The sequence below is a fragment of the Anolis sagrei genome, chromosome 9 (assembly GCF_037176765.1).
Source record: "Anolis sagrei isolate rAnoSag1 chromosome 9, rAnoSag1.mat, whole genome shotgun sequence".
Classification (NCBI taxonomy): domain Eukaryota; kingdom Metazoa; phylum Chordata; class Lepidosauria; order Squamata; family Dactyloidae; genus Anolis; species Anolis sagrei.
Genome location: NC_090029.1, coordinates 17306445 through 17318657, shown reverse-complemented (window position 1 = coordinate 17318657; position 12213 = coordinate 17306445). Strand labels below are relative to the sequence as shown.

The 12213-nt window shown below is 43.0% G+C and overlaps 1 protein-coding gene across 3 annotated transcripts in view; it reads left to right on the top strand.

Moving 5' to 3' along the window:
* Positions 1-12213, top strand: part of MCTP2 (multiple C2 and transmembrane domain containing 2) — a 166269-nt gene that overhangs the window by 126624 nt on the left and 27432 nt on the right. For all 3 annotated transcript variants that reach the window (XM_060755639.2, XM_067471307.1, XM_067471308.1), the window contains exon 19: positions 5121-5162. In XM_060755639.2, the coding sequence (XP_060611622.2) occupies positions 5121-5162 (42 nt within the window). The remainder of the gene's footprint in view (positions 1-5120; positions 5163-12213) is intronic.

The window sequence follows — 12213 nt, the reverse complement described above, 5'->3', positions numbered from 1 at the left end:
TCCTCTTGGCACATTTCTCTCTTTCACCCTCCATTTGTGCCTCTTCAAATTCTGCAGCATTGCTGGTCACAGCTGACTTCCAGCTGGAGTGCTCACGGGCCAGGGCTTCCCAGTTCTCCAGTGAAGTTGGTGGTGGGGGACCATCGCTTCAATGCTGGTGGGCTTTGCTTCTTCCAGCACCTTGGAGTCAGCTGGGGTTTGGTTCCAGGACTCTCCAGAGATCTCAAAATCCTCTTAAGCTACACAACATGGATATGTTTCCAATAAAATAGGACCTTGGTATCTTACTTACATACTTAGGCGATCCCTTGTTGTCCAAGTAGGATAATCCTCCAGGGTGGGTCCGTAGGTGACTATGGAGCCTTATTCCTGATCTACATCTTCTCCCGCAGTGAGGGCATTGGTTTCCAGGTGGAAGGTGGTCCCAGTCGGGGTTGGCTTGACATGCCTTTCTCTTGGCACGTTTCTCTCTTTCGCCCTCCATTTGTGCCTCTTCAAATTCTGCAGCACTGCTGGTCACAGCTGACCTCCAGCTGGAGCGCTCAAGGGCCAGGGCTTCCCAGTTCTTAGTGTCTATGCCAGAGATTTTAAGGTTGGCTTTGAGCCCATCTTTAAATCTCTTTTCCTGCCCACCAACATTCCATTTTCTATTCTTGAGTTCGGAGTAGAGCAACTGCTTTGGGAGACGGTGGACGGGCATCCAGACAACATGGCCAGTCCAGTGGAGTTGATGGCGGAGGACCATCACGTCAATGCTGGTGGTCTTTGCTTCTTCCAGCACCTTGGTATCAGCTGGGGTTTGGTTCCAGGACCCTCCGGAGATCTCAAAATCCACAGATGCTCAGGCCCCATTATAAACAGTGGTGTAACGAAATGCTGTCACTTATATAATGTGACAGAATCAGGCTTGCTTTTTAGATTTTGAAAAATATTTTCAAGATGAATGCAACTAACTTGAACTGGATGATTGAATCTATGGATGCAGAACCCACAGATCTAGAAGGCCAACTGTCCACAGCCATGTGCCGCCAGCATCTTGATATTGTGAGATTTTGGTGTGCATGTTTTTAATTCTCCCTTTGTGCATCTACTCCTCTTTTTTTACTGCATTTAACTGTTGTTTTCCATTTTTAAATGGACTATTCAACAACAAACACTCCAGCTAACCCAAAAGGTCTTTTTATATATCTCTGGCAGCGAAACAGCTTTGAAATCCAAGTTGCCTCTGCATTTTTTCGCCCCTAACCCCCATTACCTTTTTAGCAAGTGGAGTGATAATGCTGTATAAAATTTTATATCTGATTCTTAAGATTGATTATGTGTGTGCTAATGTATTTTCTGCCCCCTAATGTTTTGGTAATGGCCCTAAAGGGAGAGAACAATCATTGGAACCAGTGCCGAGAGGAGAACAAGCTGAGTGGAGAAATCTCAGCCTTGACATTCCAACTGGTTCATTTGTCAGAGGGAGAACAAAGCTGCTTACTGGAAGTGAAACTTGGCAAGGGAATTAGAATAACATGCAATAAAGTCCCAGCCCTTCTTTTGCATTTGGAACGGTTGGGTCGCATCTGCTTTCCTTCAGCGTTAAGAAAAAAAATGTGTTCAGTGAGGGTCGTTTGGTAGCGATGTTTTCGGATCTTGCAAAAAGGGGGGAAAGGAATGCTAGAAAGAAAATCCACAGAAGCTCAAGTCCTTGAGAAATTGATTTTAAAAGCTTCTGTATTGTTCTTGTTTATGAAAGTTGGAATTATAGTTATGCAAGCATCTTATCTTCGATTTGATAGGAGCCCCCGGTGGCGCAGTGGGTTAAAGCACTGAGCTGCTGAGCTTGTTGATCGAAAGGTCGCAGGTTCGATTCCGGGGAGCGGCGTGAGCTCCCACTGTTAGCCCCAGCTTCTGCCAACCTAGCAGTTTGAAAATATGCAAATGTGAATATATCAATAGCTACTGCTCTGGCGGGAAGGTAACGATGCTCCATGCAGTCATGCCGGCCACATGACCTTGGAGGTGTCTATGGACAACGCTGGCTCTTCGGCTTAGAAATGGAGATGAGCACCACACCCCAGAGTCAGACATGACTGGACTTAATGTCAGGGGACTACCTTTACCTTTACCTTTTACTGTAGTGGGTTAAACTGCTGAACTACTGAAATTGCGGACCAAAAGGTTGCCAGTTCGAATCTGGGAAGCGGTGTAAGCTCCCGCTGTTAGCCCCAGCTTCTGCCAACCTAGCAGTTCGAAAATATGCAAATGTGAGTAGATAAATAGGTACTGCTCTGGCGGGAAGGTAATGAAGCTCCATGCAGTCATGCTGGCCACATGACCTTGGAGGTGTCTATGCACAACGCAGGCTCTTCGGCTTAGAAATGGAGATGAGCACCACCCCTTAGATTTGGACACGACTGGACTTGCTGTCACCTTTGCCTTCACCTTACTTCGCCATCAAATCTAATACACACCTCAATTTTCAAAAGCCTAAAACCCCAAAAGTATTTACCATATTATGTGACTCTAATGCGCACCCTAATTTTGGAAAGGTAATTTAGTCAAAAAAGGTGACCATTAGAATCGAGTAAATCATAGAATCATAGAATCCTAGAGTTGGAAAAGACCTCATGGGCCATCCAGTCCAACCCCATTCTGCCAAGAAGCAGGAAAATTGCATTCAAAGCACCCCCGACAGATGGCCATCCAGCCTCTGTTTCAAAGCCTCCAAAGAAGGAGCCTTCACCACACTCTGGGGCAGAGGGTTCCACTGCTGAACAACTCTCTCTCAAGTGGAATCTCCATTCCTGTTCAAGTGGAATCTCCATTCCTGTTGTTTCAAGCCATTGTTTCATTGTGTCCTAGTCTCCAGGGCAGCAGAAAACAATCCTGCTTTCTCCTCCCTATGACTTTCATGATCTCATCTCCTGATCCATGGCCCTCATCAGGTCTCCTCTCACCCTTCTCGTCTGTAGGCTAAACATGCCCAGCTCTTTAAGATGCTCCTCATAGGGCTTCTTCTCCACACCTTTGATCCTTTGAGTCACTCTCCTCTGGACACATTCCAGCTTATCAAAAATATGGTAGTAGTTGATTCCATGAGCAGAACGAACATTCACGGGTAACCAGTACCTTTTCTTCCCACAAAGATGGGGGAAAATGGAGCCTAGATGTTGTCTATTCCTGTCCAAGATGATTTGGGAGACTGCGGTAAAAATGATCCACTCCAAAAAGAGAATTTATTCTCTCAAAGTGATTTATATTTTAAATACAGTTTTAATACTTCCATATCTATGGGACGGTATTTGCGGTTTCATTTATCAACATCTGGCAAAATATGCCTCTAGATCCGCCAATGTGAAAGATGTCATGAATAATAATAATAATAATAATAATAATAATAATAATAATAATACACTTTATTTATATTCTGTCCTTCTCCCCTAGGGAATTCAGAGTGGGTTACAGCATTTACATACATACAGTAGGCAAACATTCAGTGCCTTTACAATTATATGCAATGAGACACACAAACACAAAGGCAAAGGCTTCTCCCTTCATTTCCAGCTTCTGGAGGCAGTGCTCATCTCTGGCTCTGTGGAGGTGCTTTCCTCCATGTTCAAACCGAGGAGCCTGTCTTGTCACCTGGTTGTGTGGCTGGCAAGATTGCTTGGAGCATCTCTTGTGTTTGTCCGTCAAAGCAGCACCTATTTATCAACCCACATTTGCATTTTTTGAACAGCTAGGTTGGCAGGAACTGGAGCTGACAGACAGGAGCTTACCCCATCTTGCGGATTCGAACTGCCAACCTTCAAGTCAGCAGTTCAGCAGCACAAGGGTTTAACTCATTGCGCCACCACAGCTTCCCAATTGCACAAATGATTTTCATTTCAATGGGCTTTGCTACCATTTGCAATTTTGAATATCCAAAATATCATAACCCCTCATAGTTTAATAGCTGGGTCTGTTAAACATTTATATGAGAGTTGAATGAAAACTAATGCCTCCACCTGCCTAACTCCTCAACAGATGGCAGTACTGGTATGCAGCAGGTACTGGCTTGTTCAGTAGACTCTTCTCTACAGTTCCATTTTGGTGGGAAGCCTTAGCATTGAATTGTTGTGTTGTTAAAGTGTGAAGTATGGAACTCTGCACAGATGGTCGGTCAATGCGACTTAAGCAACGTGCAGTCATTGAATTCTTGCCCGCAGAAGGTGTCACCCCAAAGGAGATTCATCAGAGAATGCAAGCTGTTTATGGTGATTGCGTTGATGTGAGTACTGTGTGTCGTTGGGTGAGTAAGTTTAAAGATGTTGAGGTGACACCTTAAGCAATGTGTAGTCAAGAATTCAATGACTGCACATTTCTTAAGTCACATTGACTAATCATCTGCGCAGGGTTCCATACGTCACACTTTAACAACACAACCGTTCAATGCTAAGGCTTCCTGCCAAAATGGAACTGTAGAGGAGAGTCTACTGAACAAGCCAGTACCTGCCACATACCGGTACTTCTATCTGTTGAGAAGTTACGAAGGTGGAGGGATTACTTTTCACTTTAACAACACAACCATTCAATGCTAAGGCTTCCTGCCAAAATGGAACAGTAGAGGATAGTCTACTGAACAAGCCAGTACCTGCCACATACCAGTACTTCTATCTGTTGAGGAGTTATGATGGTGGAGGCATTACTTTTTATTCAACCCTCATACATAAAACACCTCTTCTCCAATGCATACTCAAGGAAAATGCCTAACCCTCTGCTCCTAAGTCACTGTATTGTCACAAACTCAGTGCTCTTTTGAGTTTAACAGCCTTTTTCTTCTAGCATAGATGGTACAAATGTTGATGGTAGAGGCTCCTCAAGGAGTCCTTATGTACCAACCAAAGGGAACACTGGTGGACCTGCAAGTCCATGCAGTTTCCAACTTATTGCAACCATAAGGCAATCCTATCACAGGTCTTTCTTGACAAGACCGATGTCATACTCCAGAATTCAAACCACTCCATCACATTCCAAGTCTCAAAACATCTGTAACAACCCACAAAGAAATGTCTAAATAAATAGCACTGCTTCATAGTTTTGCTAAGCTTTCTGGAGAGAACTGATATCCTGTCTTCTTCTTATTTCCCAAGGATTGCATCATTTTAGATGAAGACGAAGATGACGACGACAAGGTAAGAATACCTGACGAGGAATGGAAACTAATAAACTGGTGGTGTTTCTAGCTGGAGGGATTGCAGCAGTAAACATCAAAAGCCCTTTGCAGCTATTCCGTGTTTTGTACCTCAGTGGATTTTCTGCAGCAAGGAAAATGGCACATATATTTTACTGGCCGTGACAAAAGGAATAAGATAGTCAGCAGTACAAAACACTGAGGAACGAAGCGGGGATGCAGGAGGCTCAAAGAACCAGGTTTCCCCGACATATCAACAAAAGCGTGCTGCGATTTCTTTTTCTGATAATACAAAACATCCGTTCTCTGGTAGTTCTTGCATTGCTATCTGACAACAGATAACAGGCTGCGTCTGTGTTTGAAGGAAACGCTTGAGATCCTAGGATATAGGCTGCAAATTCAACTCCGTTGCCATTGAACAAGGGCGAATCAAAAGGTTCCACAGAAGTAATGCAGGAAGACTGTGCAAGTTGAGCAGGCCTTATCCAAAATGCTTAGGGCCAGAAATATTTTGTATTTTTAGAATATCTTCTTCCTCTTCTTCTTCTTCCTCCTCCTCTTCTTCTTCTTCTTCTTCTTCTTCTTCTTCTTCTTCTTCTTCTTATTATTATTATTTCATTAGGTTCTTGTGGGTTTTTTCGGGCTATAGGGCCATGTTCTAGAGGCATTTCTCCTGACGTTTCGCCTGCATCTATGGCAAGCATCCTCAGAGGTAGTGAAGTCTGTTGGAATCAGGACAAAGGGTTTATATATCTGTGGAATGGCTGGGGTGGGGCAAAGAGCTTTTCTCTGCTGGAGCTAGGTGTGAATGTTTCTATTGACCACCTTCATTAGCATTTGAAGGCCTGGCTGAGCCTGGGAAAATCTTTTGTTGAGAGGTGTTAAGATGTGCCTGGTTGTTTCCTCTCTGCTGTTTTGCTGTTGTAATTTTAGAGTTTTTTAATACTGGTAGCCAGATTTTGTTCATTTTCATGGTCTCCTCCTTTCTGTTGAAATTGTCCACATGCTTGTGGATTTCAATGGCTTCTCTGTGTAGTCTGACATGGTGGTTGTTGGAGTGGTCCAGCACTTCTGTGTTCTCAAATAATATGCTGTGTCCAGGCTGGTTCATCAGGTGCTCTGCTATGGCTGACTTCTCTGGTTGAAGTAGTCTGCAGTGCCTTTCCTGTTCCTTGATGCGTGTCTGGGCGCTGCGTTTGGTGGTCCCTATGTAGACTTGTCCACAGCTGCATGGTATCCGGTAGACTCCTGCAGAGGTGAGAAGATCCCTCTTGTCCTTTGCTGAACGTAGCATTTGTTGGATTTTCTTGGTGGGTTTGTAGATTGTTTGTATGTTGTGTTTCCTCATCAGCTTCCCTCTGCGGTCAGTGGTTCCCTTGATGTATGGTAGGAACACTTTTCCTCTGGGTGGATCTTCATCTTGACTCTCGTGGCTTGTTCTTGGTCTTGCAGCTCTTCTGATGTCTGAGGTGGAGTCTCCATTGGCCTGGAGAGCCCAGTTGAGGTGGTTCAGTTCATCTTGGAGGAGGTGGGGTTCGCAGATTCTTTTTGCACGGTCTGCCAAGGCTTTAATGGTGCTTCTTTTTTTACTTGGGTGATAGTTGGAGTTTTTATGTAGATATCTATCTGTGTGTGTGGGTTTTCTGTAGACAGTGTGTCTACAGAAACCTTGGCAGACCGTGCAAAAAGAATCTGCGAACTGGGCTCTCCAGGCCAGTGGATATTCCACCTCAGACATCAGAAGAGCTGCAAAACCAAGAACAAGCCATGAGAGTAAAGATGAAGATCCACCCAGAGGAAAAGTGTTCCTGCCATACATCAAGGGAACCACTGACCGCATAGGGAAGCTGATGAGGAAACGCAACACACAAACAATCTACAATCTACAGCATTGCCCAAACACGAATCAAGGAACATGAAAGGCACTGCAGACTACTTCAACCAGAGAAGTCAGCCATAGCAGAGCACCTGATGAACCAGCCAGGACACAGCATATTATTTGAGAACACAGAAATGCTGGACCACACCAACAACCACCAATACATATTATTTCATTTATACTCCATAATTTTTCTTCACAAAAGAGAATCAAAGCAGCATGATGGATATGTATCATGTGATATCTTGGAGATGCCACCCAAGTCCAAACACAACATTCTCCTATGTTGCATATACATCATACGCACATTGCCTAACGGTGATGTTATACACAATCTATATAAATAAAAATACAATGTTAATTTGTGGGATTAACAGAACTCAAAAACCACTGGATGAATTGACACCAAATTGGGACACAATACACCTAACAACCCAATGTATGTCCTTCACTCAAAAAAATTGATTTTGTCATTTGGGAGTTGTAGTTGCTGGGATTTATAGTTCAGCTACAATCAAAGAGCATTCTGAACTCCACCAATGATGGAATTGAACCAAACTTGGCACACAGTTCTTCCATGACCAACAGAAAATACTGGAAGGGTTTGGTGGGCAGTGTCCTTTGGTTTTGGAGCTGTAGTTCACCAACACCCAGAGATCACTGTGGATTCAAACAATGATGGATCTGGACCAAACTCTACACAAATATTCAACATGGCCAAATTTGAACACTGGTGGAGTTTGGGGAAAATAGAATCTTGATATTTGGGAGTTGTCATTGCTGGGATTTATAGTTCACCTACAATCACAGAGCATTCTAAACCCCACCAATGATAGCATTGGGCCAAACCTCCCACACTGAACCCCCATGGGGGCCACAGCAACGTGTGGCAGGAGGCGGCTAGTATTTTACATAATTTTGTGCATGATACAAAGTTTGGCTAAACTGAAAGCAATGGTAGGTTGTTGTAAGTTTTTCAGGCTGTATGACCACATTCCAGAAGCATTATCTCCTGATGTTTTGCCTGCACTTATGACAGGCATCCTCAGAGGTTGTGAGGTCTATTGGAAGCTAGGAAAGTGGGGTTTATTTATTTATTTATTTATTTATTTACGGCATTTATATGTCGCCCTTCTCATCCCAAAGAGGACTCAGAGTGGCTTACAATATATATTTTCATACAATATATTATATTATTAGCATGATACAATATCAGTATATATTACTATATTGCACTATACCATTATATTGTAATATTATTAGTAATATTACATGTAATGTAAATATATAATTATAATTATAATATTGAATTATTATTACTAGTATTATATTGTATTACATTATAATATATAAATATTATATGTATATATCTGTGGAATGTCCAGGGTGGGAGGTAGGTGTAAATATTTCAATTGACCACTTTGATTAGCATTTAATGGCCTAGCAGTTTCAAGGTCTGGCTTCTTACTGCCTGGGGGAATCTTTGGTTGAGAGGTGATTGTTTCTTGTCTGAAGCTCTCTTGTCTTTATTTACTGTTATGATTTTAGAGTATTTTTAATGCTAGTAGATTTTGTTCATTTTTATGATTTCTTCCTTTCTGTTTAAATTGTCCACATGGTTGTAGATTTCAATGGCTTCTCTGTGTAGTCTGACATGGTGGTTGTGAGAGTGGTCCAGCATTTCTGCGTTCTCAAAGGCATTTGCCTTCATTGTGCCACAGTGTCTGCAAAAATGGGAAAGCAAGTTGGCTGGGATCTGATACAGAAGGTCATGGTTTCTATCAAATATGTGTGCGTTCTATCAAAGTATACAGAGCAAAAGCTTTCTTGGATTCTGCTGCATGTCAGATGTAGCAGACCATGCTTCTGGGGATTGTAACATGCCCGCAGAGACTAACTGTTTACAACTTAGGAACACATAGACACTTAGTTCACAAACAAGGGAACCGATTAACCCCCTTCCATATGAATGATCAATCTTTAAAATGGAAGGGTAACATTACTGGCTCTCTTATGCCTCCAAACATTGACAGAAGAGGCTGGGATGGAAGGGAACCGTGGTTTATTCACTTTGTTGCATGCCTCATTGTCTAGGGCTGCCATTTGAAACACAACGTTTAGTTTCATACCTGAATTATACAAAATCTGAAATTCTGTACTTGCTGGGAGGGCTGTTTCTCTCCTCTGCGCCATCAACACACATTCGTACATAGAGGCATCACCTTTAGAAGTGTTAAGATAATTTGGGGAATGATTTGTGCTCCCACCTTAAACTCAAGTGCTCCCACCCCAAATACAAGTGATGAGTTTAAACTGGACCATTTCATTTACGTTCACCAACTTTCTCATCCAGGATTGGGGTGATGGTGGTCCATCCTGACCTCCTTCCTGACTACAAAAGCTGCAATGCCATTACATTCAGTCTACAGACTGGCATCAGTTGGCTGGATACTCCCCCCCTCTCCCCCGCATCCCTTAACATAGGACTCATCTATACAAGCTGGAAAACCCAGAAGAAATTATATTAAAAGGTGAGGGTGGCTACAAAACACATACCCACAATATGCACTTTGTTGTGGAATGGCATGGAAAAGGCACAATTAAAAAGGTCAAGTACATAGAATCATAGAATCATAGAGTTGGAAGAAACCTCATGGGCCATCCAGTCCAACCCCCTTCCAAGAAGCAGGAATATTGCATTCAAAGCACCCACAACAGATGGCCATCCAGCCTCTTCTGTTTAAACTCTTCCAAAGAAGAAGCCTCCACCCAGGCATGTAGCGGGGGGGGGGGGGGGGGGGGGCGCTTGGGGGGCTTCAGCCCCCCCCCCCCTCAATTCTCATGGTGGTTTGCAAAAAGGCCTTACTGGTGCATTATTTAAACTGTTATGTTTATTCATATCATGATCTGATCACTGTGTTCAATATATCCCATATGCATGAGGGTATTGGAGTAACGATATAAAAGGTTTGCTAGTCTAGACCCTCTTTCACTCAGACTCACCCCCCCCCCCAAACAAACTCAGCCCCCCTCCCCCTGAATCGAAATCCTGGCTATGTGCCTGCCTCCACCACACTCTGGGGCAGAGAGTTCCACTGCTGAATGGCTCTCACAGTCAGGAAGTTCTTCCTAATGTTCAGATGGAATCTCCTTTCTTGTAGTTTGAAGCCATTGCTCCGTATCCTAGTCTTCAGGGCAGAAGAAAACAAGTTCGCTCCCTCCTACCTATGACTTCCTCTCACGTATTTATACATGGCTCTCATGTCTCCTCTCAGCCTTCTCTTCTTTAGGCTAAACATGCCCAGCCCTTCAAGCCACTCCTCATAGGGCTTGTTCTCCAGACCCTTGATCATTTTAGTTGCCCTCCTCTGGACACATTCCAGCTTGTAAATATCTCTCTTCAATTGTGGTGCCCAGAATTGGACACAATATTCCAGGTGTTGTCTAACCAGGGCAGAATAGAGCATGGGTAGCATGACTTCCCTGAATCTAGACACTAGACTCCTATTGATGCAGGCCAAAATACCATTGGCTTTTTTTGATGCTGCATCACATTGTTGGCTCATGTTTAACTTGTCCACGAGGACCCCAAGATCTTTTTCACACGTACTGCTCTGGAACCATGCGTCCCCATTCTTTATCTTTGCATTTCATTTTTATGCCTGATATTGTGCAAAATTGCACTGCTATAGGGCATTGTATGTCCCAGAACTCCCAAAGCGTTCCTTATAGTATGTTGGTGTAGACTGCTTCAGGGTTTATCCTCATTTTAAAATCCTGAAACAGCTGATGGAGCCATGGACATACGGTGTCCTCAAGGTGGTTATATGGAAGCACAGGAGGAAAGCAATTCCCATGAGAGCTCTCTTCAGTCATTCCTTTCCTTTGTTTTCATTTCCTATGCATTGCTGAAAGAAACAGAGCTTGGGATTCCAAGCATGTCAAAGGCAAGTGACATCAAGGGAAACAGGGTTCAAGAAGGGCAAACCTGGAGGCACCAGGGGAGAGGGTGACAAGAAACGATGACAGAAAATCTGCTTGTGCACATTTTGTTCTATCTGCATCAACGCTGAAACATTGGCAAAACGCTTATGAGATGCAGCACATCTCGGAGCACCAATAGGCCACAAAATTAAAGAATTGGCACAACTGTGACAATTTGCCAAACCATGGTTCTGCACTCCTGTTTCCCCATAGCCTTGCAACCCCATAGCCACTATTGGTGCTCTATTGATTCACATGCAATAGCGTCTTCATGCAGCAAAGTCCTTAGACACCAAAAGCTTTGAATTCTGACTCTATTCAACTTTGTTTTCTTTTTTTCTTTCTGGAATACAAAGTACTTTCTTACTCCTATCATGTTTCATCTTCCCCAATAACCTTTTTTTTTTTTAGTTCCATTTATGCAATTAATGGAGAAGCAAGTCCCACTATAGCTTTTGTGGTTCCAGCCAATTCACATTAACCAGACCTTTGTAGATGCCGTGGGACCATTTACAAGGACTAATGTCCATGTCCATTTACAAGGACGAATGTCCTCAAGGTACTGGGATTTTTAATCCCACTTCTCTGCTCTAGATTGAGCGGCTGTCCTAAAGGGCCCTCAGATGGAAGCCTGGTCCATCTAGTTTCAACACAGTCCCTTTCTATTTCCGAGCTCCACTTAACACAGGGAGTAAATCTAGGAAAAAAATCCTTTTCCTGAAGGGGCTCCAAGAAATTCCAATACTAATAGTTTCAACTCTTACATTTTCCATGCCGTCTACCAATTTCACCTTTTTACTCAGCACCAAACCCTGTTTGCTTATTGTTCTACTTGCCCTAAGGCCCATACATATTACAGGATAACCAAGAATATTCACCACCACTTTTTCCTAATTCACCGATCAGGTGATGAAGGCTAACATTCCTTCCTGGTCCGAAAGCAATCAGACGACTGGATGAATATCATGAATAAAAGAAGATAGCGGACTATCTCCAGTATCACAATATTCAGCATAATAATAATAATAATAATAATAATAATAATAATAATAATAATGCCTCTTATAGTGCCAAGGCAACGGGGATGTCAAGGGAGGAGAAGTTGACTATCCACAAAAGATTACAACTACCACATCAGCTCTAGATTATTAAATATGGTTTTCTGTGGGTGAGCAGATGAAACAATAGA